At 46.3% G+C, this 27,954-nt stretch overlaps 1 protein-coding gene across 40 annotated transcripts in view; it reads left to right on the top strand.

Annotated features, from left to right (window-relative positions):
* The window catches only part of CACNA1C (calcium voltage-gated channel subunit alpha1 C), a 735,043-nt gene that overhangs the window by 553,210 nt on the left and 153,879 nt on the right, over positions 1–27,954 (top strand). For 13 of the 40 annotated variants that reach the window (XM_045071752.1, XM_045071757.1, XM_045071751.1 and 10 more), the window contains one exon: positions 27,753–27,827. The exons of the other annotated variants lie outside the window; for them this stretch is intronic. In XM_045071752.1, the coding sequence (XP_044927687.1) occupies positions 27,753–27,827 (75 nt within the window). The remainder of the gene's footprint in view (positions 1–27,752; positions 27,828–27,954) is intronic. 40 annotated transcript variants of the gene reach the window in all.

Below are 27,954 nucleotides of genomic sequence, written 5' to 3' on the forward strand. Positions count from 1 at the left end.
TTCTTTGCAGTTCCAAAATTAAGTAGTCTTTTAAGGGGAAAAGGGTATTATCACTCTTCATCGATGGTTCTGGCAACTTCCAGGCAGAATCCCCATCAGCCCTTACTAGACGCACCGGTGACCCAGAGTTGGCTCCAGCACAAGGGAAGTTCAATGGCACATTCTGTAGTATCTGGGCTTATCAAGAGGGGATCCAAAGACTCATTTTTTCCTAGGCAAACCTACAAAATCACTGAGGAAGTTGAAGGAACAGGGGTTGGAAAGACAATGGAGTAAAAGGGCATAGTAGGGAAGCATTTCTCAAAGTTATCAGAACAAACAATGTGGCCAGTAAAATTATATGCAAAAATATATTCTAGTTCGTTCTTTCTTCCCTCCCTCCAACCATCAATCAACTAAGGACAACTCTGTGCCAGTTATTGTTTTAGGCACTGGGGATATAGCAATGAACAAAATAGTCAAACTTCCTTGCCCTTGTGGAAATTATATTCTACTGGGGAGATGGACAATAAATTAAATAGTATGTCAGAGAGTGACAAAATGACAAGTACTATGAAGACAGAAGTGTTGAGGTGTGGCCAGTAAATACCTCACTGTGGAGGTAGCATTTGAATAAAGACTTGAAGGCAATAAGGAAATGAAACATAGATATTTGGGAAAAGAGCATTCTGAGCAGAGGGACTAGCCCATGGAAAGGCATCAAGGCAGGAGGATGGTGGACATAGAAACAGAAGGGAGGCTAATATGACCAGGGAGGAGTGAATAACAGGGACAGTGGTAGGAGATGAGGTTTAAGGTTAACCAAGAGGAGATCATGAAAATCATTGTAAGAATTTGGACTTTTACTAGAGGTGAGCAAAGAAGCTCCTGGTGGTTTCAAGCTGAGAAGAGACACGGCCTATATACATTTGACAGGATCCCCCCAGCTGCCACGTGCAGAATGAAATGGAAGTGAACAAGGGTGACGCAGGGAGCCAAATAGGCCACTGCCCCGGGAGATGGTGCTGCCTTATGCTGGTAACACGACATGGTGGACCACGCTCCAGAATGGTCTCATTTGCTGGCATATCAGATATGGGATGTGAGAGACAGAGAATTCAAGGAAATCCCAAGGCAATTGTCCTCAGCAGTAGTAAAAGCTGAATCATCATTTATTGATTTAGGGAAGATGATGACAGGAAAAGATGTCAGGGCAGGAGTATCCAAAAAACCGTCTTGGACCTTTAGGTTTGAAATGTCCATTTGACTTCCAAGTGGAGATGTTGAGTGTGCAACTGGGATAAATCTGAGTCTGGGGAAAAGCCTGAGACAGAATTATAACTTGCAGAGTCAATATTCACCCAGCTGTGATAGTAGGGCATGGTGTAGACAGAAGTGAGACGCAGCCTAAGAACCTGAGTCCCAGTGATGTTTGGAGACAAGAGTGGTGAAGAAGAACCAAAAGAGAGACCTAAAAGGGTATGGTCAGACAGACAGGAGGAAAAGAGGGGGAGGGTCTGCGCTGCCCTGAGGCCAAGCTGGGTGAGTACTAAAAGCTGGTCATTGAGCTTAGCAATGTGGAGGACTCCACTGGGTGAAATGGTGAGGTTCAAAGTGGAGGGCAAATGAGAGTCTTCTTTCATGAGTTTCTTTGGTCTAGATACTTCACAGGATGGTATCAGGCATTGTTTGCAGACCTCCTGTTGTTGTGACACGCGTGGTCTAGCTGTGAGCCATCTAAGGAAAGAGGAGAGGAGGAAATTCACACAATCCAGCCTGCCTGTGTCTACAAGCCAGCCTTGCATTCTCTCTCCATCTTGAGTCATTTCAGTACTAGCCATTGCCTCTGAGATTGGCTTCAGACAGCCTTGGGAAAAGGAGAAAATGACACTCAAGAGCTATTTTGGTGCCAAAAAGAATAGTAGCAAGCAAAAGTCATGCTTGTGCACTTTTCATTTTTGATACTTCCAAAGCAGGCAGACGCATGGGTCTTGGCCTCCAAGCTCCACTCCTCCTGGGTAAAGATTGGGGTAATGTGGAACCCTTCCCCTCACCCCTCCACCTCCAAGTGGCAACAAGGCTCCCTTGTGAAGGCACCACTTACAAAACTATCACGGACACAGAACCCACTGTCATCAGGAGAGACACGTTGCTCCAAGGGCTGGGTCCATTTTGCAGCTTCAATGTCAAATAGGACAGAAGGCCAGTCATTAGAGAGAGAGAAGCCATAGAGAAAGAGAGAAATTCAGAAATTTCTTCTCTCTTTTTCCTCCTCAGGATCAAAAAACTGCACGTATTAAATATCTATCCATATGGGAGTGACTCTATCGTGCCATTAAGACAATTTAAATGCACTCCCAGACCTCTAATGCTTGCAGTCTAAGACAGACATTTATGTGGATGAGACTATAAAAGACAGACAGACGGTAGGACCAAAACATTGAATTTCCACATAGATAGGATAAATATTTAATAGGATTAAATATTTACGCCATGGTGTTCAGTTATGTGACAGGGGAGCCACTTTGGCAATCATCATTAGCTGACGAAGCCGCGTGACAGCTCTGTGCCCCGCAGAGTCTAGGGTAGTGGATTATTGAAATACGGAAATTTGAGGGCTTATGAGATCTGCAGGTTGCCCACAAAAGGGACCCGTGTGGCTTGAGAGCAGTAATCTGCTTTATATACGTGTTTATAAATTTACATTATATACGTGTCAAGGGCATGTGTATCATTATTTCATCCTTTCTTTTAGTTTTACATTTTCATCAGTGAAATCAGCATTTACCCTGGACTTGACTTGTGGTCAGGGGTTGCCAGGCATCTGGATTTCTGTGACAGAATCCCACCAAGGATCTGGCTCTACATTCATGAGAAGAAACGCTAACAACTATCTTTTCCTTGATTCCTTTCTCAGCTTGCTCCCTTTAGTTACCATGTGTTAGAGGACCTGACCGCATGCCTCTCAGTGAAAGCAAACTCCATGCAGACCCCAGAGATCTCTTGTCCCCCTGTGTTAACTCCCACTGGTCCTAATTGGGACCCTAAAACTTAAGTGTCAGAATGTGGCCTTAGAGATAAGGTGCAGAAACCAGAATCCAACACAGGAACAATAATCCACTTGAGTGGATTATTAGCAAGGGCAGGACTCGGACCCAGGTCCCCTGATTATCCATAGGAGATTCATTCTACCACACTGTGGTGCTTCTCACAGAAGCCTTGTCAGACAGTTCTGGGCAAAAATCCTTCCTAACCCTCCCTAGGGGCTCCCATGGCCCTTGGGGTTTCTTCCCCTTTTTGCATGCCTGCTAGGCCACACTGTGAGGTCCTCAGCCAGCCGCCCTTAATTCACCTTCTGCCCCTCCTTCCTGACAAAGTCCCAAGCCTCGGAAATATTAGTGTGCGTAGAAGCCAAGGGACTTAAAAGAATTTGTGAGTGCCTCTGCATAAGCAGGCTTGGGTCAAGCATGCTCTTTCCTGCCCTGAGCAGAGAAGCTCAGACCATCACCAGACTTGAGTAGCTTCCCCATTCTGTCCCCTCAGAGTGACTGTCTTTTGGCATCACTGATGACTCCCCCTCCAAGTGTTCCCTACTAGCTCCGAATCACTCTCCAGTCTTGCCAAATGCCATTTGAAACCAGGCAGAAGGGCACAGAACCCCCATAAGCAAGGACAGTGGCAAAGTAGGAAGATTGCCATATCATGGGAAGGTGTGGAATGCTCTTGAGAAATGATGGAGGGCTGTTCCCTAAAGACACTGGCCACTAGTAAGAACCACTATACACTGGGGCTCCACTGTGAGACTCATACATGGATTCTTCTGGCTCTTGTATTAATCAGTACCCCTTGGTGGGGCTTCTGGACCCAGGATAGTATGCAGTACCTCACGTGGGGGATCATGTCATCACAGAGGCCCAGGTGGGCCTTCCCAAAGGTAGCACATCTGCCTTTGGAGCAGACTCTGGCCCTGAAGCGTGTCCTTGTCCCAGCCTGGGGAGCTGTGGAGAGCTTCTGGAGGGGTGGCACCAACTATGCAGGGACAAGTCAGGTGTGCCGATCTCATGGATCAGCCATAGAGTTCTTAAAGCAAAACCAGTTTGGGGGTAAAGCTTGTTGACCTGGACCTGTTGGGAGACCATGAAAGCCTTCTCAGTGAATGGCGGCTGTAGGCTCCTGGAGGAATGGGGAAGAAAAAGCTACATAGCATTTTAACAGTATTTGATGGTCTGCCCATACAGCCTTAGGTCAGCGTAAGGGTGCCTGACTGGTCTGTGACGTCATAAGTTAGTAAGGGCCCTGTTCCCGCTCAGGAGGCCCCTGTGCAGCCTTTCCAACACCCCACCCCCCACTCACTCAGGGAGACTCCCAGTTCATAGCACCTTCTCAAGACAGACGGAAGCTAGCTGCACCATTGCAGAGCCCAGGACTCTGTGGGGATGCCACAGGAAGGAGAATGAGGCAGGCTCATGCCCCAACACAGTTATAGGCAAATAGCTCCAGAAAACAAATGGTTACATTTATGGTAAGGAATAGAGTCAATACCAGTTGAGAAACATGCCAAAAAACAGCTTCTGACACATTTTTAGACACCTGCCTTTGTTTTGGTTTAGACTTTACTGCCTAAACGCCCATGGCAGCAAGCACACAGCCAGGCACTTGCTAGGCAACGCTGAGGTTTCCCAGAGACAAAGGATCACCCACCGAGCCACCAGACCGCTCCTGCCATGGCTCACAAGTGTGAGCTGTTTTCCTGGGAGCACTGGCCAACCATGTGCCCCACAGGGGCAGAGCAAAGAGCCTGTTAGCTCTTGAAGAACTGAGCGAGACCAGGAGTCCTCAGTGCAGCCCCAGAGCTTGGAAGACCCCCTTCTTCTCCAGCGCCTGAGGGACAACACCCTCTGCCTTCCAGGCAGGGTCTCAGTCCGAACTAGTGTCTTCTGAACCCTCTTCTGTATCAGCAGCTTCGCCACCCTCCCAGCGACCAGCTACTGGGCTAGGACGTCTTCCTCCCTCTTTCTCCTCCCTCCTCTTCTTCTGTGATCCTTCCTCCATTCAGTCAGCCACCAGACCTTATTAGTGGTCCCCCTACCCCACCGAAATCCCCTGGCCCTCTCCCTTCCCTTCTTACCGCCCCTCTTCCCCAAGGTAGTAACCACCTGGGAAACTACCACACACCCTGCTTGGTAGAGCAGAATTCATATTTCTAGAGCTGACTCCTGCTCAGAAGCTCTCAATGACTCTCCACAGCTTCAGAATAAAGCCCAAGCCTCTTCCCCCTGTATTCTCAGCACCTCAGATCTATCCCAGCCAACAGCTTTAATATATCACTCCCTACTCCCCTTCAGCAAAACCAGACTACTCTTGTTTTTCAGATAGGCCTGCTACTTCCTCGCTTCTGGACTTCCATGCATCTCTGCCTGGCATATATTCTCCTCCTCACCTGTCCCGACCCTGCCTCAGTCCTTCTAGACTCTCCGTCTCACAACAGCCAGTGCCAGATACTCTTGACCTCTGCCCCGCCTCACTGGTGTCAACACAGATGGCCCAGCCCTCTCGTCGTACAGAAAGCCCTCAGGAGGCAAACACTATGCTTTCCCAACTTCTTACTCACTGTCCCACTTAGCATCCAGGACAGTGATTCATATTTAAGAGACTTCCTCCCTCCAAAAAATATTGAACTGAATTGAATCAAACCCAGCTCTGTGGATCAAGAATATTAAGGTTTTATGACTCTACTTACTTGGCCAAATACCCTTTGTCTAGTCTCAGCCATACTCACAATAGGCCCTTGGAAATTGTACCATCATTGACAATGTAGGTAGAAGTGAGTCAGGGGCTGAGGAAGTGGGCCTAGAAGAACAGCTGGAAGGAGCTAGAATTCTAGACCCACTGAAAGAGAAAGCTGGGTGGTCAATAGAGCAAGGGGGAGACTTCCTGAGGGAGAATCATTGTTCTGCAGCTTGTGCTTTTGGGTTCTGAGATTGGATAGCGGACACGTACTAGGCCTTCATGGATTCTCCTGATAGAGGCAAGACAAGGGAAAGGGCATGATAGGAGACATGTCTTTTCCTTGCATGCAAAATAGGAAAGACGTAGATTATCTCACTTAACACTCCCCACAATAATCTTATGTCGATACTCCCATCCTCATTTTATCGATGGGAAAACTGAGGCTTGGAGAAATTCACTTGTTCATGTCACATAGTTTGTGCAATGCCCAACCTCACCTAGGTAGGCCTTGATCCCAGTTCTGCTGACTGGATCTATGCTACTATGCTCCTTTATACTCCTATATACTCCTTATACCATAGTCCCTCCCCTCAGTGATATGAGGGCTGTCCTCTTCCTCCAACCAGAAGGGACCTAGAAGAGGGCCAGCTAACCCTCCTGGGAGGCCAGAGTAGGCTTTGCTCTGTAGCAAATCAGTAGCACTGAACACCTTCGGTCTAATGGGCAAAGCAAGATGGGCAGAGAAAAGAAGGAGGGGGAGGGCCGTAGAGGGAAAACAGTGGCAGGGAAAACTGATCTTAAATGTTAACAAAAAGGGGCATGAGTTTGATTTTTAAAGAAAGAGAAAAGATTAGCTTTATTTTTATAAGAACTACATTTGAAACATGAAGTGGTGACATTATCTTGTTCAAGCAAAAATCAATAACAAAAACAAAAACAAATAAGTTAACTGAGATAAAAAACTATCCATCTCATAGGGCGAGTCGTACCCATCTGGCTCAGTTGGTAGAGCACATAACTCTTGATCTAAGGGTCATGAGGTTCAAGCCCCATGCTGGGCATTGAACCTACTTAAAATAAAATATGTTTCATCTTTAAAAAAAAGAAAACCATTTGGAATGGTTTAAAAGACAGTCTTGCTTAAAAGAAAACATGAATTATATGACCTATCAGAGTTTCTTTCAGTTCAGGGACCATTTTGGACTTGATTAAAAGAGAATGCCACCAAAATGGTACAGGAACAGGGTGTTCTAACTCACTGACCATCCACTCTCCTTTCTTGGCAAACCCCATGAAGGCTGTGATATGGTTTTCCTATGATGATGCAGGATTGTGCAGGGCTGCAGGGCCATCCCTTCCAAGCCTTCAACAATCCCAGGAACCTTGGCATGGTGGGGGCCCAGAAGAATAATCTCTGGCCAGGGACAGCCTCACAGTGAGGAGTTCATATGTGGTGTTTTCGAAGAAGTCTTTTCACCTACCTGAAGCCACAAAATCCTTTGACCAATGGATCTGCCCACTCAGGCTCGCCCAGGGTAGGTGCCCTGATTTTATTTTAATTTGGGGCTTTGCAAACAGCCCCTGGGAGCTGGAAGTAACTCAGCAAAAGGATCAAAGGGGAGATGAATCACCCTAAATTTCCCTTTGATCCATTTCCTCCGAAAATCAGTGCTCGGCCCCCAAACAGAGCAACCCACAGTACAGTTGCCCTTGGCTCCCAACACCCACCCCTCCCTTACTTCCACATAAGCACTGGGAGATTAAAAATCCCATGTCACATCAAGATATATTACCTGTCAGACGGCTGGTAGTGAAGGAGAAGGAGTGACAACTCCTGCCTCTGTCATTTCTTGCTGTGGTAGAAAATTATCATTTGGTGATGGAGGGAGATCAGACACGGACTACATTTCCATCTTCAGGGCACGTGGCATGGGAGGCCAGTGCAAGGGGGACAGACACTGAGATTGCTGGCCTTACAGTAGCAGAAGAGTTTGGAGGAGACCTCCAAAATGACCTCTGCCATTCAGAATATCAAGATGAAAAAACATAGGCAGGGTCTTAAGGGGACTTACAGCCTAGTAAAGGAGACAGATGGACAAGTAGGTCATAACAATGAGTTGAAGGAATGGACAAGGTAATAGAGAAGTAATGGAGGCAAAGGAGTGGTGTTTGGAAGGGGATGGATGGGGCTTTCTACCCAGGGAATGATTCTGAATAGGTGCAGTGTCAGTCAGGGTGGGCTAATCATTGTTATAAGCAACCTCCAAATAGAGTCTGGCGCCTGACACAGTGAAGGGTTACTTCTCGTTCCAAGGTTCAGTGTGGGTTTGGTGTTGGTAGGAGGGGAAGTTCGTCTCCATACAGACTTTGGGAACCAGGTCTTCTTGCTCACAGTTCTACCAGCCTCTGGGCCTCAGAGGCCTCCATGGGTCCTCTACATCAGGCCAGCAGCAGAGGGAAAGGAGAGGGAGTGTGATGACCAGACATAGGAGTGTGGGCATGGCTCCCATCCTAGTTCTTAGCGCCAACTAGCTTCTGGGGGCTAGAAAACCTAGCCTAGCTAAGTGCTGGGGTAGAGGGGCAGGAAGGGGGAAGAACAACTGGGGTTGGGTGAACACAGGGCAGAGGCTGTGCCCTCCCAAAGACTGGGGACAGTTCAGGAGGCCAAAAGGGTAAAGAAGGGCATTGTAAGCTGAGGGAGCCATATATATCAAGGATAGAGGCAATAACTGGAGGCAGGAGGAGGAGGAGGAAGGAAAAAAATGTTACTTTAGGGTGCATGGGGAGAAACCAAAGACTGAGCCAAGAAGGTAGACAGCTCTGGTCCCAGAGGGCTTCAGATATAGACCTTATCCTGTGAATAAAGAAGAATCACCCAAGAGACTTAAGCAGAGGTCACTGTGGAAAGGCCATTCCGACCTTGATGGGAACCAATGGTTGGAGGTTAGGGAGAAGCTGGAAGCAGGGAGATCAGTCATTTCAGGGGTCAATATGGCTGAAATGAGGATCAAAGAAGGAGAATGGTTTTCAAAGATGGCTTTCCACCAGTCACCTGCATCCACTAGGCGAGTCCTGGGGGCTGGCCGACCAAGAAGCCTTTGGAAAATATTCCCTGTGCTTTTCCAGACCCAGGGATGGTGGAGGGGTTACAGCAGTGACCTGTCCCCTGAAGGACTCCCCCCTGGGAGCTGTTTGTCTTGTCTGGGAGCTCTGTCAGCCCTTGGCCCTGCTTTCCAGTCCTGTTTCTATCCATGACTAAACACACCAACAAACAGTGCTTTTCCCCTGACAGGTGCCATATGTAGAATTCAAGTGACTCTACCCCATTTAATCCCTGCCCTTATGATTAAGTGGCTTATGAAAAAAAAAAAAAAAAAGGTTGAGTTACAACCCCAAACATAGGACTTTGATAGCTCCATCCTTCCGGATTACTTCATCAAATGGAAATGCACATGCCTCTGGTGATAACTACAGTGTTTCCAGAAGAGATTTATGCTCCCATATAATAGGAAAGATTACGTCCTCTTAAATAACTATAGTACCTGCTGTAAGTGCCGGACTATTAATCATTGTGATCACTTCGCATTTAAGCCTTGTGGTTAGTGGGACGGGACTGGAGCCTGGTCAACAGAGAATCACCCTAAGGGAGCTGCTCAGTAGAAAGGTGGTCCCTTGGGAAGATGGATGGAACTCTTAAAGCCAGAAGGCAACATGTCAGCGCTAGGCTGGGCTGCAGGCAGTGGGGAAAGGGAAAGCTGGAACAAGGAAGACAGGGCCAGTTAAGTATTATTCCTGCCTCCATCTGGTCTGCTAGAACAAATTCCTATAGACTGCCTGGCTTCAACAAGAGACATTTATTTCTCATAGTTCTGGAGGTTAGAAGTCCAAGATCAGAGTGCCAGCATGGTCAAGTTCTTGGAGGGTCCTCTTCCTGTTTATAAAGGGCTATCTTCTTGCTGTGTCCTCATGTGGTAAAAAGAGCACAAGACATCTCCCTGACCCCTTCTTTTGAGGCCACTAATCCCCATCTTAAAGGCTCTCTACTCATGATCTAATGACTTCCCAAAGGCCCACCTCCAATACCATCACACTGGGATTAGAGTTTCAACATACAGATATGGGGCAACACAAACATTCAGTCCATTGCAGTGACCTTTCTGTGTCCCTATACTAGACCCTGGATTCCTTCTCAAGTCAAGTGGATGGCTCCAGCACAATCAGAAAATTACAGAATCCTAAAGCCCCAGGGCACACAGGGGCATCCCCAGTCACGGAGTCTCTCTCCCCTAGCCTCTGGGCAGAACCACACAGCGTCCTGTCACGCCTTACATACCTATTAAGTGTCCTGGGGGCTAAAAGAAGCATCTAGATTATTTCTATAGGGCCCTATCTCCTCTAAGACTGGCTTGTTTTCTGAAGACAGCAAAGGGCAGATTTCCTCCCCACTCGTGGTGTTCACAAACTTACTTTCAAAGATGCGTGCAGGTTTCAACACTCCCAGGGCAGACCACAGAATGTGCTCAAGGGTAACATAGTGGGAACTGGGCAAAGGCCTCCCAGAATAGAACAAGCAGTGTTGTTCATTTCCAAGCACCTGATTTCAATGCTAAACTTGGACTTCACTGGAAAGTCCAAACTTTCCTCCTCCTGCCCCCAGTTTGGATCCTCCAGCAGGACCCACAGGAACCATGACACTCAGCACCAACCCTCCTCAAAGGGGAAGTTGAGCAAGAAAACTGTGTTTGCCCAGAAGACCTGATTCCCAAAATATAGCTCATGAATGAATGGTCTCTGCAAAGGTCACCGAGGAAGACCAGAGAGAGAGTCGAATATCCTATTCCAGGTGATATCTCCAGATGGCCTAGGAAGGAAACAAAAAAAAAAAAAAAAAGGAAGAGAAAGAAAGATTTAGCCATTTATTTAGATTCATACAAATACATACTCCTGGCAATACAGACTTAATTCATATTAGTTCACCAGACTGACCAAAACTACCCCCAGCAAAGATCTGCAAGGGTGATTCACTAAGACAGAACTTTGATGAAAGTAAGTTAAAGTTTGTCCTTTCCAAAAATACACATTTGAATTTTGACAAGTTTCTTTGGTGTTAATTTGCCTTATTTTTATTTTTTACAAAAAGATATGGGTATGAAGATATTTTTTAAATGTCTAGACAAAAAAAAATGTCTTTGATGCTCCCTAAATCATGCTCTAAAAATCATTTGCCAACATAAAGCTGGTTTTGCATAACCTAACCCATGCACAGGACTTCACAGCAGCTCATACTCGGGAACACAAACAGTCCAAGATTAGAGGTCAAGAGAAAATATAAACACGGGCTCAAAGCTGTTAAAGAATTATTACAACGGCCCTGAAACTTGTCTGTGCTTTGGTTGGGTGTGACATAATAGATCTGTTCTCAATGACTTACTGATGAGGTGGAAAGCCTTAATTATATGCTTGACAGGCTGGCTTTAAGGGGAAAAACCTTTGTTTACCTTACCAATTCCAAGCTTCAAATCAGCCTGTCCAACCGTTATATCTCATTTCAATGACTCATGAGATATGATAATGGTATCTCATATCAGGCCAGTTATTATGTTAATAAAATTCTCTGAAAATAGCAACACAGACATATAGATACAGACATACACACACACACACACACACACCCCATACACATGAGCAAGAAAAAAATTGAGGACTCCTTTCTTGTCAGAAATAACTCAGAATCGAAGTCTTGTTATATTTATTATTACTTGCTTTGGTAAGCTGATATGACTTGAAGGTTGGTGTGATGTTGCCGTGCCCAGCAGAGGCAGAGAAAAAGATCGCCCCTATCACCTGAAAAGTAAAGCAAATGGTAGAGGGTCCTAGGCCCCTCGACCTGCAGCCTGCTCTGCCATTCCGCAGGGACTATGAAAGTTGCAATGGTCATTTGCCAACAACCAGGCAAAGGGCCTTGGTTTTCACCAGGAAGATCCCAAGCCTTAGTAAAAATTATAGAACTTCTTCTTGAGCCTCTCAGATGGTATATGATCATTTTTCATCACTTATAACTTCCATGATCGCATTAATCTATGCGGTCCCCAATCAAGGGAGAGTTGAGGGTACACACAATGTGAGATGAATGGTCCTCATGATCACATTAATCTATGCGGTCCCCAATTAAGGGAAAGTTGAAGGTACACACAATGTGAGATGAATGGCCCTCTCCTTTCTCTCCTAAAAGGATAATAGTTTTGGGTGGGGACAGTCCCATGTGTTGCAGTGGCCCAGAGGAACCTGGAAAAAAACAGGCCACTCAAGCTTCTGGGCCCCACTCAGTACCAACTGGCAGTCGTTCTCAGTCTCCTCATTGGTAAAACAAGGTTTGGGGCCAGACAGCCCTGGGGCCAGACTCCCCTTCCAGATCTCTGTTTTGTTTCTATAGTTCTAAGGTGACATACATTTGCTTTAGTCCTAGGAATCTGAACCAAATCTAGATCTTTCCAGACCATCATACCTCAGTCAATTCTAGAAACCTGCAGTTCCCAGACTCCCAGAATTGGCACTGGGTCTCCTGCAGGACTCCCCAACCCCTGAAAGCCAGCCTGTTCTTCCAAAGACCCTCCTGGTATCTGCATGCTTTCTGCCCTCCCTACCTGGAAAGTCCATCTCCACCATCTGTCTTTGGAACTGCGTTGTCCCCATTCCCACCTTTCTCCCCTCCTGTAACCCTCCCCACTCCTCATGCCCAGCACACCTACTCCAGGCCTGCACGATATAGCACGTCTATTTATTTGTCCATTTTCTACCATCTCCTGGGTGGCGTACCTTGTGAGGGTGAGAATTTTGTATTCTCAGCACTACTAGCACAAGGTCAATGAATCTCCATTAGAAAGGGGGTGGGGGGCGCCTGGGTGGCTCAGTGGGTTAAGCCGCTGCCTTTGGCTCGGGTCATGATCTCAGGGTCCTGGGATCGAGTCCCGCATCGGGCTCTCTGCTCAGCGGGGAGCCTGCTTCCCTCTCTCTCTCTCTCTGCCTGCCTCTCCATCTGCTTGTGATTTCTCTCTGTCAAATAAATAAAATAAAATCTTTAAAAAAAAAAAAAAAAAAAAAAAAAAAAAAGAAAGGGGGTGGGGATGGGGGGAGAAAAGTGGGGTTGGCCTGAATGTCTGGTGCTCTGCCATTAAGAGCAGATGACTGGGGTCTGCCCTGTCACTGTGTCAGAGCTAAAGCCAGGAAGAGCCAGATCTGATACAGCAGAGGATATATAATGAATGAGACATACAAATTACTGCTTTGTCTTCCATTTCTTGTCTGCCAACATTTCTTTCTAACTTCTGCGAGAGGATGGGATCATTCCATAGGGTTTTTCTTCAGGCTCTCACCTCTTCTCCCCTTTATTCTTCAAATCCATGCAAAGAAGTATCAGAAATATCCTTATTCTATTTCTCTCTCCACGAGGCCGGCTAGCCGGTGGTCAGGAAATGGTTAAGAGAGTACCAAGAATAAATGCTTAACTGCTTCTTTAGGATAGGAAAGCTGAATATGTTTAAGGCTTGAAAAGGTCAACTCTCTTCCAAGGGGGCAGAGGTTTGATTTCATCCATTATGTGGTCTTTGGCATAATGCTCGTTTCATTCACTGGATGCGATGGAGATTTATGGAGTAAATGTTATCACAAGCTGAGACTTAATGAGATCTCAACTGTATCTCCTGGATGTAGTGGAAAGCAACCATTTTGGTAATAAATAGAGAACAGCATCTAATTTGTAAATTCCCCTTTCCGTTTCTAAGTTTAATCAGATCAGTGAAACTGAAGGGAATTGTTGATGACCCAAAATTATTTTCCATGCCTCAGTCTGGCCAGGAAGCATTGCTCCTAACGGAAATGGCATGTTGCTCTGGCAATGGAAGGGGATGACATTTGTCATTAGACTAACCCAATTGTTGCATATTAAAAAATATGTTTAGACCAAAATCTACTTAAAACCAAACTGGAACTGGGGCTCCATAGCCTGTTACTAGTGTCACTGGTTCATAGAAGCAAAAATTCTTTCCAAATAAACTACAGAGATCTGTAGCCAGGGCCACTCTAAAAGGGCCCAGGACACTGTGACTTCATTTTGACCCAACTGAGACATCCAGAGTAAGACTAAAAGGGCCACCATGGTGCCCAAGCTGTGGTCGCAAATAACCTTTCCTGGCATGGCAGACAGCAAGTTAGGAGACCAGAACACAGTCTCTGGCAGGTTCTGGGTTTCACATAGGGTTTAAAAAAAGAATTAAAGGAGCACAAAAAGGAGGTAAATGCAGCTATCTTCTTTCCAGTTGTGCTTAGTTTTTCACAATGAATAGTGGGTAAAGATTTTGATAGATTGTCTTCTCTTCTCAAGAGCTATAAGCATTTCCAGGGCAGGGCCCAAGGCATGGAGGAGTCACTGTTAGCACACAGTAGGAACCTTATGAATATTTCATGAAAGGACTGATAACAGTGATGAAGACACTGGGGTTGGGGGGTGGGGGTTGATGGCCCCAAAGGGAGAGCCGTTAACTGCAGCCGGCCTTAGGTTTTGGCCCTGGGAGTACATATGTCATCACTAATAAGTGTTCAGACTCCAGGTGACCTTTTACATGCAAAACAAGTGATCTTGAGATTCTTCTGTTTAGCCTGCATTTTGCTTTTCCATTCCCTAAGAAATATAGACAGCATCCAGGCATGCTACACACAGAGTATTATTACTGAAAATTATGAACAACAGCTACCACTTCTCAAGCACATCCTTTAGCTCATAGTATCTTTAATCCTCACTTAAGCCTCTGAGGTTGGTAATATTATCTCTCTTTTCAGATGAAAAAGATGAGGTTCAGATAATTTGCCCAAGACCAGGCAGCCAACAGGAGGCTTAGCCAGGGGTCATGCCCGGGGCTGTCTGACTCTAATGGCAAGCCTCTTTCTCTTTTATCGGCAAGAAAGATCAAGCACAAAGAACAAGGTAGCCCCTAAAATACCTAGTGATAGGAAGGGGAAATCTAGGGGCAGGAAGACCCTGGAAAGCAGTGAGGAGACCTTGTTCTTAGCCTCAGCTCTCATACGAATAGCTCTGGGACCTCTTCCTCCTCTGGGTCTCAGTTTCCTAGGATACAAAAGTAATACTCCATCTCCAGTTTTCTATAAATCCTTGAGCATTCTGATCCCTTAAAGATCCCTCTGGCGCTGTCTTTTTCTTTGAGTCCTATATTTCAGAAGTGATGGCTGGCTGGGCTGGGGAGAGAATGTCCTCATTTTGCAGACCCTGGCTCCCTCCCTCTTGGTTGGGCAGCAGCGGCTCCAAGACAGAAGCCTCCCTCCGGCATCCAGCAGCTACTCCATGGCCCACACTCTCCTGCTGTGTGCCCAGGACCAATATCCTGATAACTGTCTTGCCTTGAAAGCATCGAACAGTAGAATTTCAGCACTGGAAAGTGTCACCGAAGCTCATTCCCATGCCCCTGGTGTCCCCGTCTCTGTCCCGGTAAAACTCATCTATAGCATCTATACAAGACAGAGCCTCACCCCACTTTCTCGAACACTCTGTGGGAGGAAAACCCCATTCCTTTTTGTGCACCTCTAGTTTTATAAAAATTATTCCTTCTCCTGAGCTGACACCTGCGGCTGTTTCCTTTCCACACACTGGTCTGAGGTGTCAGGGGTGCGACAAGCCCCTCCCAACGGCACTGTTAATTATCCTCCCTCAGCTAATTCCTCACACTAATTGCTTCTCTCTCTCTGCTCTCCCTCTGGCCTTTAGGGGCGTGCTTCAGACATCCTTGCCCACCTCTTCTCATTGGTCCTCCCAGTAACCAATGAGGGAAGCACAGAGCTCTTCAGACTATGTGTCCTCCCCAGACACTGAGTCAGGGCTAAGAAGGACCCTGGAATGAGGGGCTTCTGGCTCTGGCACAGACGGTTTCTGCAACATGTCTCTGCCTGCGTCTCTCTTTTCCCCACCCTTATGCAGCCTGACCTCTGTGCTTGGTACCTCTGATCTGTAAGGAGGCTCACTCCCCTACAGTCTTGTTAGAATAAAAAATGGGTTACTGTCTCCTTTCTGCTTTCCCCAAATAGGGCAAATACCCTATCTTCACTCCTTTGCAGCTAACCATCAGATCAGGTGCACTCTCACAACTCAAGTGATAAAACCCAATAGAGTTGCATGAGTCTGCCTGAGGTCCTCATGTCCCCACTGTACAAACCTACCAACACCTGTTGATTATGCAGGCCACACACGCAGCCCTGCCCTTCCTTACTTGAAAAGCCTGTTCCTTACCCCACCTACCGTGATGGAGACTCCATCTGAAAACCAGAACTTCTGTGTCCTTCTTTCTAGGTTTCCTGGGCCACTGAGCCCACAGCACAAAGCCTCATAGAATGAGTCCCAGGTGAACCCAAGGTCTTGCCTCCCATCTAAAACCATTTACTGGAGCATTAGCATTCCCACTTCCAGCCCGCGCCTCCAGGCCTTTTGCTTGTTGAAGACAGTTGTCCCAGTTCTCTAGGTTTCAAAAACACTTTCTCTCTTCTAAAGGAAGAACAATCAGCCTCTCCAGCAAGCCCAGCTCTCCTGAGAAATTACAGAAGAGTTCTAAGATTAGGGAAAAGAGGGAGGAGGGATGAAGGGTGAATAATACCTTTGATTCAGATTAAATTTGGAGGGGAAGAGTCTAGAGGGAGAGGCTATGGACTAGAATAATAACGCAACATTGTCCGGCATTACCACCCCCCAGCTCTCCTTGCACAGTTGGCTCAGGGTTGATTCTCCTCCTCTGCCTGGTTCAGGGTCACCTTGCTGCTGTTGGCGTGAGCACCCTACCCCACAGCAGCTAGTCTTGGCCCTTCTCCAGTATAGCCCAAGAGAGAGAAAGGAAACTTTAATGGGTGGCTGACTGTGCGTGTTCCAGTCCCCGCTCTGATGAAACGGAAGGAAGGAAGCAGTGGCGACCTTGACCCCAACCCAGAGATGCCCGTCCACACTCAGAGCATCGTGGAAGAACAGCGAGTTACCGCTTGCAGGTGGGCTTCCCACCTCCGGCCCAAATGGAGTCCTGCTCCCGGCCCTGCGCACTTCCCATCTGGTTTCCCAGGGAAACCAGCATCATGCCACAGAAGGGGCCTGGCCTTCTGAGGGCTGCGGAGGAAAGAAAAGGACAGGAATGTAAAGCAGAAAAGAGCGGGTGAGTCAGTGAGGTGCGGCTCTTCCTTCCATGCATGAGCCAGATAGACAAAGGCACCACTGGCCGGGGGAGCAGCAGCAAGCTGACAACTGACCAAACCTGTCTCCTCACCCCAGCTCTGGGCCTGCACAGCCTCAGTCTCCTCACCTAGAAATCATGAAGGAAGATGCCTTCCCTGGCTGTCTCCCTGGGTGGTTGTGAGAATTAAAATGGCATCATTTCCTGAGAGTGACACCAAACAGAGCTGCACTCCTTCTAGCGAGCAGAGAAAGAACTAAGAGCACTGAACTACCTGCTACAAACAGTGTCTGTTTGCAGGGGAAGAAGGCTGTGATTCCGTGGGATTCAGGAAGGCTTCAGGAAAGCATTAGGACTTGAAGGTAAAGAGGGTCTTGAGCCCATGGAGGAGGAACAGGGACACAGATGTAGGTGGGTGCGTGGTGACTGGCCAGCCTCAAACAGTGGCATCAAACCAAGCTTGCCCACAGCAGAGGTGGAGAGGAGAGCTGAATGCCTGGCCCTGAGCATCCGTTGGCTGGAGGCGGAATGGGGCTTCGGGTGGGGGAGCAAAACCAAATCACAGGGGCCTCAGGAGGCAGGCTGAGGGTCCTCTGTGGTGCAACACAGTGTTGTGACACTGGGAAACATGCCGAGGGAAGGCTGTCCCAGCAGAAGAGAGAATCGGGTAAGGGCTCCAGGAACCCCTTCTGTCTGGGCGCCGCCCAACCCCCCATAAACAGGCCACAACATGGGGATGCGTCAGTCTGAGCACCGTTGTTGTAAAGCTCAGTTGTGTTTCCTCCGCAAAAGAAACCTTAGGAAGCTCCTCTCAAACCCCCAGCAAAGGCTTGAAAACCCCTAATAATGACTACTTCTAGACTGCCAAGGCAGCCAGGCCATTTCAGACACATTTCTTATGTTAGGGCAAACTCTTCACCCCTCCAGCTATTTCTTGATAACTTTTCCTTGTAGAACTACTCTAAGCAGGCAGTATCTTGCCCCTGTAAGCAAACACTCCAAATATTTGAGAAGGGTGATGAGGCCTCTTTATTTAAAAAAAAAAAAAAGATTTTATTTATTTGGGAGATAGCAAGCTAGAGAGAGAGAAAGAGAGAACCATAAGCAGGAGGAGGGGGCAGAGGGAAAAACTGACTCCCCGCAGAGCAGCCGGATGCGGGGCTCCATCCCAGGACTCTGGGATCATGACCCAAGCTGAAGGCTGTTGCTTAACTGACTGAGCCACCCAGGTGCCCCATGATGAGACCTCTTAACCTACCTTATCTAGATTAAACCTTTCCAAGTTTGTGCCTAGAACATGGCATACCACCCTTCACCATCCTATAAGATCTCTGTCCCAGAAATCCACCTCTGTCTGCTGCCTGCCCCCCCACCCCCCGCCCGAACAGGATCCTTAGCTCCGAATCCCAGTCTAACAGGATCTGACTGATGCAAAGGAGGGGAGCACCACTTCCCTGGGTCTTTGCCCTGGGTGGGGCTCTAGGATCGTGTGAAGTGACACTGCAGAGGGACCTCTCCATGACAGATGTGGGCCATTAAAGTAGCAAGACGGACCCCAGAATGCATCATCACCCCAGCAAGAAGGAGGAAAGTAACAAGTGCAAGCCCCCCGCAGGAAGAGCGTGAAGATTAATTAAAGGAAAGGACTTGCCACAGAAGGGGGCGAGCTGATTGGTATTCTGACAGCTGCCCATAAACTCACCGATTAAATGACAGGGCTGACGAGACACCATGCAGTTAGGAGCTAAAGTGACTCACTTTACATAAATGCTGCGAATGGAAGCAGCCTCTTAATTTAAGGCAACTGTTTACTTGCGCAATGGAGGGGAAGGCAAGGCTAAGACCTTTCCATAGAGAGAGTGCTCCTCACTCAAGGCAGATCCTGCTCTGTGGGTACCCGCAACTTTTGAGATTCTGCTGGGCCCCTGGAGGGCTCCTTGCAAGAAATCAGACCTGGGTCAAAATTGCCTCGAGTAGCAGAAAGCAGAGAAGGGAAGACAGAGCCTGAGGGAGAAGAGAACATGAGAGTGAATTGTGAGCTCTCTACAGTCTTTGTAAACAGAGAACAGGGTGCCAAGTACAAAACTCACCAGCAGAGAAACTTCTGAACTCCAGGCAAGGGGAGAGCTCAGCTGTGATGTGCCAGCGTGAACTTTGATCCTCTCCATGGTGCGTGTGAATGGCAAGTGAGAAAGGCGGCAGCACTGCATGGTGGAAAGAGGACTGTCTCTCTACTGCCAACTAGCCTTGTGACCCTGGGCACATTACTGACCTTCTCTGGACCTTAATATTCCCATCTGCAAAATGAAAGCCACCCCTTCTAACTGTACAATGCAGATACTACACAGATCTCCCTTTGCAGTGCAGAAACTGAACCACAAAGGAGTGAAGTCCCACGTCCAAGGTCACAGAGCTCCAAGTGGCAGAGACTGGAGACAGACTCAGGCCACTGGGCTCCAGAGCCCAGGCTCCTAACCATGCTGCTCTGCGTCCTGCCTCCCCCTCTTAGCATGGAAGAGCTGGCAGGGAGGCCCTAGGCAGAATTATGAAATAAGTGGTTTCTCCCCCAGAACCTCCACCTGTATTTTCTGCTTCTCTTCCCCTCTCAGTGATCCAGGCACATCCGCAGGGCTCTCTAGTCCTCTCTTATGACTAGGAAAGGACTTTATAAATTCACGCAATATACATAACGGCTAAGAGGGGAGACTTAGCATAGCATACCATAGTTCAAAGGCTGGATCTTATTAGCTGCTTGCTTTGAATAAGTGACTTAATTCTCTAAGCCTCGACTTCCTGATCTATAATATGGAACACATAATGGGGACATACAATCCCTTGTAGGATGGTTGAGGCTTGAATCAGCGTATATAAAGTGCATGGAGGAAGAGCCATTATACAGTAAGTAATCAAAAAACAATTATTCAGTACTATTAGTATTAAGATAGGAATGGCTGATACTGCTATTACACATCCAAGAGTATTTGCCCTCTGAGGGCAAAAGACCCTAAATGAAGGAATGACCAGTAGACATCCCTGGACTGGGTTGAAGAGGGATGGAGGATGCAAGTCGCTTTCCATTCCTGTTATATCATACCACGTGGGCGACCGGTTACTGCTAAACCAGGCTTTGGGAACTAGAATAATGTCCTTCTCTCAGCCTAAAATCAGTTTGCGCCCTAAAAGAACTGAGCTTCCAAAGGTATCCTACACAGAAAGGCCACCATCATCCATGTCCAGAAGATTCCGTTTCAACCCCAGTGGCTGGGCTGAGCTGTTTGCCTGGGGGATGTCCTGTTTCCCCCATCATCCCAAGGGTCTGAGAATGTTCCACGCTGCCCCGCCGTCCCTGGGAAGGTGCAGCAGGGTGGGGGAGGAAGGAGGGCCAAAAGCCAAAGTTCGGATTTGTCTTACGAGGCTGAACTTCCTTCCCCTGCCTCCTCCAGCCACCGGCCGCTGGCCACCTCCCCCTACCCATTCTGATGGCCCGACTCAGTGGCGCCACAATTGTGGACAGAAATTTTCTGCTTGGGAACACTGGATGTTTATGGCCTGCTGAGAGTACAACGACCCTGGTTTTCTTCTTTGGATTATGGCTGCAGATCAAGGGCAGGCATTTATGCCTCCTCCCAGTTTATAGCAGTAATAATAATTATTATGATGGCACATCGTACTTATAGTGTACCTTTTTAATAAGGCCACTTTGTTTAGCTTCTTAATATTTAATCCTGTTTTATATTTACTTTCTGATGGCTTAACATCAACCAGGTTTTAATTGCTTATGTGGAGGAAGCCTTGCTGGGCCCGGGCTGGCAGGAAGCTTCTGAGAAGGCTCTGGAGGCTGTGGCAACATTCACTGTGACCTTTCAACCCAGACAGGCCACCATGGCTGGGCTCCATTTTGCTTTAGCTTCTCACCACTCTCTCCTTTTCTACGGTTTACTTTTCTCCTCTCCTTCTCCTTCTCCCTCTCTTTCTTTCCCTTTCTTTCCCATCACCTGATTTAATTTATTAATGTAAGAGATGAGGAAGATGAGACCCCCAATCATCATGTGATTTGTACAGGGTCTGGACCTATTTCATGGCAAGGCCAAGGAAAGGATCATCTTTAGCATTTCCTAGACTCACAGTAGTGGGGGGATTCCTAAGACTCTGAGCTGGATAAAGGCATATAAAGGCTCCTTCACCTGTCAGCCTGAGACTATATTTGGCCATGTGTTTGATGTATCAAACTGTAGAAAAGTAGTAAGAAATAACTTTCTAAATTGTTGGGTTTGGGGGCTTGTGGGTTTTTTGTTTGTTTGGTTGGTTGGTTTGGTTTGGTTTGGTTTTTTGTTTATTTGGCAAGAGAAAATGAAATGAAATGAAACATAGCATAGTTTCTCTCAAGAGAGTGTCCTGGGGCCATAACCACAACCAGAATGTCCAGTTCTGTTCTGCCACGGGGCTAAAGCTGTGCCCGCTGAAACATCTTACATCACTAATTCTTATCAACTAGTTCTTCTGTATTTGAGCAAAATTATTCCAGAAGTTGCCTGATGTAGCCAGGAAAGTCCTGGAGCAAGGCCAGCCATTCGTGCCATTTACAAGCTTTCACTCTGGGGGCAACTAAGTTCCACTCGTGGAGACTACCCTTTCACTTGACAGGGGGGATACATGTGTCATATTATCTGACATAAAATATAAAGCAGATGATTGAAAGAGAGGTTACTAAAAGAGGCAGGAAGTTTTCAGGAAGTCAACAAGGGATAATGCAGAACCCTCTGGATAGCACCTGTGGGCCTGCTGGAAGGACCTGAAGGGACAAAGTGAAGAAGCAGTTTCCAGAAATCAGAGAGGGTGGTCATGCAGAAAGGGCCACGTGATCAGGCCTATGGTCTTCAACAGCAAGAGGCAGCCAATGTGTACCGGCCCTGCAGACAGTGCCAGGGAAGTAAATACCCCTGATCCACTTTCCTTGGGCCTCATAGACGTCCTGCCAGCACTTCCCATTGGTCAACACAGCGCGAAGCCCTAGCGTAGAAGTTGTTGATGTAGTTTACAAATGTCAATCTCCTGGAGTACAGGGCATAGCAGAAAGGGATGGGGGACGCCTCTGAAGGATGAACCCTCAGGTTGTCCAGCATGTAGGAGTGTCCTTAAAATTCCCTAAAGATAGAAAGTATTGTTATTATAGTTCCAAATCTCATATCACTAGGATCTGAAAGGAAGTCCAGAGAATTCTAATATAAAGACTCTGGCCTTGAGAAAATGATAATTTCATTAGGGAGATAATCTAATGCTCATACAGAAAACTATAAGAAAAGCAGATTAAAATTAGTTGGTAATATTAGCAAATTCTTATATCACTTACCACGTACAAAGTTTTTATAAATATTATTTCACTTAATCTTTACTAGAACCTCATGAGCTAGATAGTATCATTAACCACTTTTTACATAGAAGGAAACCTGAGGAAGGTTAAATAACCCACCCGTTTCATGGCTAGGAGAGGTTGGAACTAAAACTTAAATCCACATTCGAATTTTAAACCCTCACGGATCCCAATGTTCCAAGAGCTCAGAAGAGGGGATCCTATGGCAGTGGGTGGGCCTGAAATGCTCCACAGATGAGAACTGGGCCTCCAGGAATGGATGAAATTTGACTAGTGCAGGAGTCAGCACACTTCTTCTCTGAAGGGTCAGTTGGTTGTTATTTTCAGCTTTGCGGCTACACAGAGCCTCCGTTGCAATCACTCAACTCAGCTACTATGGTGTGAAAGTAGCCATGGACAAAACAGAAGCGAAGGGCTTGGTTGCATTCCTGCAAAATTTTTTTTACAAAACAAGTAGCATTTTGGATTTGGCCCAAGGGCTATTGTTCCTTGACCCCTGGAATACATGAAGGGGAGGTGGACAAGGTACAATACATGACATCATAGCTACAAAAGCCCAGAATTTCAAATAAAGATGCCACATTCCAGGGACAAAGAGGAGGGCAGCCCAACTTGGGTGGAGAATTTCTGCAGGGAGTAACGGGAAATAAGGATGAATCAGAAGTGTCTTAGTCAGCCAGGGCTGCTTTAACAAAGCATCCCACATGGACAAGGTACCTTAAACAACAGAAAGTTATTGTCTCATAGTTTGGGAAGCCAGAAATCCAAGAGCAAGGTGTCACCAGGCTTGGTTCCTTCTGAGAGTCATGAGGGAGGGACCAGCTCCGAGTTTCTCTCCGTGGCTTGTAGATGGTCGTCTTTTCTCTGTGTCTTCACATTGTCTTCTCTGTATGTGTGTCCGCATCTTCTTCTGATCAGCATACCAGCAAATTGCTTTAGAACCTGCCCTCATTATCTCATTTTCATTTAATTACTTCTTTAAAGACCCTTTCTCCAAATATAGCTATATTCTGAGGTACAGGGGCTAGGACTTGACATGAATTTCTGAGGGGCACTCCCAGCCATCACACATAGCATGGAGCCAGATTACAGGGAGTTTTTGAGTCCAGATTAGAGTGGGGGGGGGATTAGTAATCCTTTTGCATGTTAGTCATAACTCGATTAGTACTTTGAGAAAATGAATACTAATTATATAATTCATATACAAAAAAGATAATAAAATGGGCAGTTGCCAATTAAATGGCAAAATAAATTGTTCAGTTCATCCAAGAGCACGTGGAAGCCTGAACAAATGGCAGCCTGGCAATCTGCAGACCCAGGATTCGGCCCATTGGCTCCATATGGGTCTCCACAGCACTGGGGAAGTTCAGGTTGAATAAAAATTCCCCTCAGTTCCTTGGGCTTCAACATTCCCACCACACCTAGGATGTCTGGCCCTGATGTGCCAACCATCTCCCAATGAAAGGAGATAAAAGACTGACAACAGTGATGCCTGGGTGGCTCAGTTCATTAAGCAGCTGCCTTCAGCTCAGGTCATGATCCCAGCATCCTGGGATCGAGTCCCGCTGATTGGACTCCTTGCTCGGCGTGGATCCTGCTTCTTCCTCTGCCTCTGCTGCTACTTTGCCTGCCTGTGCTCGCTTGCGCTCTCTCTCTCTGGCAAAAAATAAATAAAATCTTTTTTTAAAAAATTTTTTTAATAAAATAAAATTAAAAGAAAGATTGACAACAGTTGATAACTTCTCTGACTTGGGTAATGAGGCTGACAGCTAACTTCCAGAATGACGACCAGGCATTTCTCTTAGCACATCTCAAGAGAGGCCAGCCATTCCTGCTGAGAGTCTCCACAGAATATGGCAAAGGCCCATCCATGGGACAGTGTCAGAGCCATTTGGGTGACCAAAGATTTCAGAACTAGGTAGATTTCTCCATCTCACCCAGGTCTGTTCCTCGTTCCCTCACATGGAGTTTGCTCTAGTGTCATTAGGTCATTGTGATGAATAAAAATATCTGAGACAGACAGCCTCAAGAAACAAGGCCAGATGTTTTATGTGCAGATGTTTCTCCATGCATCTCCCCCCAGCCTAGGGAGAGGAAGGAAGGAGGGGAAGGAGGGAGAAGGAAAAAGAAAGTAAAGGAAGGGATACCTGAGAAGATTTTGCTTACTGTTTCCTTTATGGATTGGTTGCTAAGTAACCTTAGTGATTTTCTTTTTCTTTATCAACACTAACATTGCTCTTACTCTCAAATCTTGGTCAGAGCCCCTTCTGAAGTCATTTTTTATGCACATGGTTGAGTATGGCCATCTTTGGGGATACATATTACATCACAATAGCTAAATGAGATCTCCTGTTTTTTTATAGCAAATGTGAGTGCTGATACACTGGGACAACCCAGAGCAGATTCACCACGTGTACAGAAGCTGTGTACGGAACTGACTGGAGACATTAGTTTTACAGAGAACTTCTCAGTTGACCACAGCTTTGGAAGGGCTGGCTAGCTGATCTGTGCAGTCATGTTTTCAAAGCACTATCTGGTGTTTAATGGAGGATTCTTAAATTTTAGTAAATAAACCCTTCAGAAGGTTTGTAAACCCACATGTACCAGGCACTCCCAATCTTCACCATGGCTTAGACCTAGTGCTCCTTCCCCAGCATGATTCGTATGATTTCCAGCCATGTAGGAAATGGCTTATTAAAATCCCCCCAGTATCCACCCAACTGTTCTCCAAGCAGGTCAGGGGAGACATTGGTTGTTGTGAAACAAGATCTGTGCATCTCCCTTGAGATGTAGAAATCATCTACCAGCCACCATTCAAGCAAGAGTTGTCACCAAGAGAAATATTCTGGGGAGAGAAGACATTAATTCAAAATACAGTCAGTTGTTGGTGAGATGGCGTCATCACAACTCATTGTAGCAGTTGTGATATGACTAAAAATGTATTTATGTTATCTACCACCTGCAACAGCAGCTGTTAATTACTCTTCCAGGAAAATCTCATTTTCTTTGGAAACCTTCTCAGCAGAAGTCAAGGAACAGGACAGCCCAGAGACCCAGATTGGATGCATAGCACCAGCCAACAATGCAGTTGGAAAACTAGCTTCCCTTCTAACATTCTTTCTCAGTAATATCCTTCCTAAATCATTCAAGAATCACACTTCATTCCATAGAAGGCATATTGTTGTAACAGTGTCCAGATGAGCACACATCAAGTTTCACTTCATAAGCATCAAGAGGGGTGCCTTTAGAGGAGAGGCCCCCATGGGCACCTGGGTTCTTTGCTCTCTTTCTGCCTTAATTTCCAGGCAGTTCATCTCTGAGTGGCCACAGGAAGAGGCAGAGTCTCCAGCTCATCCACCAAATAAGTATCCAGCATTTATAATTCTTAATTTCCAACAGTTTGGGCACTCAGACTCCAAGAAGGAATGCAAGTCCCTAGGGCAATTGATCCCTTAAAGAATCACCTATGATCCTGCCATCTAATCCCTTAGTAAAATAGGAACACAAAACTACATTTTCACCAATCTATATTCCCTTAGGTATTTGGGGGATAAATATCACAAATAGGCACTAATATATTAATGTACTGCTCCCTCCAGGTGAGAGATTTTCAATTCAGCAAGATACCTTCAGATATATGACTTGACCCAAAAGAGCAGATCCAGCAAAAACAACTGCACACTCATAAGGGAGATGATTTACATGCTCTTCAAATCACTTTCCACACCGGTAGCTTCCAACTTTGCCCACATAAAAGACCAGCCCTGGTCAAATTCAGTCATACACTGACTGACCATGTTTTTTTTATCAAGCTCTTTCTATTGTTTTCAAAGTTATCATGCAGTTATTTCTTAAATCAAACAGTATGGGGCAATATTGCTGCCAAGGCCAGAAGCTGAATAATGGCTTCTCTATAACAGGTCATGGTGTTCTGGGCTTTCCATCACTGGCCAGTGCTCTTGTTCCCCCAGACAACAGTGAAGAGACAGAAACTTGATAACTGGAGGCCTCATGTTGACCCCTGTATACCTCCAAACCACTCACTATGAGATACCTACTTCAGCAATGGTTATCATTGTATGTTGAGACATATCTCAAATTGGAAGGCAAGTTGGAACCAAGCCATTCATTTCAGCTCCTGACCCTCAGTGCTTTTCTCATATGGGATTTTTGAGAAGTGTCTGCTTATCCCAAGCTTTGTATTTTAAAGATGTGTGGTTGGGACATGACCCTTTACCCAGGTTAAAAATAAGACTGATCCTTTTTTTCATGAACTGGTCTTCAGAATTCTCACTAGCAAACAGCATTCAGGGATGCTCACTGAAGGTGATCAGAGTTCCAAGGGAAGTGGATAAAATAAAGAAGCACTTAAAAACTTGAACTGACCTTCCTTTCATGCCCTTTCCTGGGACTGATGGAGCCACCTACCCATTCACCACCAGGACACACGCTTGCTTTCCTGAGTGGTAGCAGATTTCCCACCTCATTAATAAGTTGTGACTAAGCCTCACTCACCATTTACCCCCAGCACCCTCCGTACAGGCCTGGCAGAGGTGAAGTTCATGCTAGTTTTGTCAAACAGAGCAGGAAAATTCTCTTTCTCTGGTATGAGTTAAAGCATTTGACATCCAGAACTCAAAGTCTATTTGCAGAATACAGAGCTCCCCCTCTTCCATTTGTGGTAACCAGTGTCTTTACAATCTCCCTAGCACCCTCTTCTTCAACTATAGCCCAGAGCCAAAAGAATCTTATAGAATTCTTCTCCTTTTTTACACCGAACTCCTCAAAAGACTACCCATAGACAAGAAACTGAGCAACTACTTTACCTATTTAAACTGATTAAAAGCAGATACATAATAGGGTTTGGATATGATTAGACCTGAAGCCCTTGGTGGGTCATTACTGAATGGGACTGAATAGTTGAAGTGGACAAAGGGGCAAATAGATCCATGGGCTGTTTTTCATTAGCTAGTGGCACAATCAGAGTGTAAGTGCTGAGGGAGGGGTAGATCCACTACCAATGGGGAAGAGGTCAAGTCACCTGGCCATTGGGTAGAAGTGAAGGTGTAGCACCAATGCTAGTTTGATTTTAACAGTTACCTTACTGGAGGCTGTAGGAGCCTGTAGGCAGGGATGAGTGGTGCCTCTCCCACTAACTAGATAGACCAATGTAGACTGATACTTCTGCTGGAGTAACTCCTTCTCCTCAAGGTCCATCATTTGTTTTGTGTCATTAATTCATGTGATTTGGGATTTTGGTTCCACTTTGTTATGTTTTCTTATGTGTTTTGATTTACTGCTTTTTATAATTTTCTTAGTTTATGTTCAAAGATGAAAATGGACGTTCTATGCGAAAGCTGAGTTCCTTGTTTCTTTCTTTTGCCCGTGGCTGACTGCATGCTCTCTATTGATGTCTTGTTCCTGGTTCTTGACACTGACCATCTTGTCTGTGAAAGGAGGCACTCCAGCGGGCTTGCTTGATCAGAAGAAAGGGAAGTTTGCTTGGTTTAGTCACTCCACAGAAACCCATGGTAATGTTCCCCTGTGCTCTATGTGTGTAAATGTGCATTGGTACATACCAGACTAGATGGGAGGGCATTTTCTTGAAGTCTTGTGATGCAGTGTTCATGAATGTGTATTGTGTGTGTGTGTGTGTGT

This window comes from Mustela putorius, unplaced genomic scaffold (assembly GCF_011764305.1).
Source record: "Mustela putorius furo isolate JIRA1106 unplaced genomic scaffold, ASM1176430v1.1 tig00003988_pilon_pilon_pilon, whole genome shotgun sequence".
Classification (NCBI taxonomy): Eukaryota; Metazoa; Chordata; class Mammalia; order Carnivora; family Mustelidae; genus Mustela; species Mustela putorius.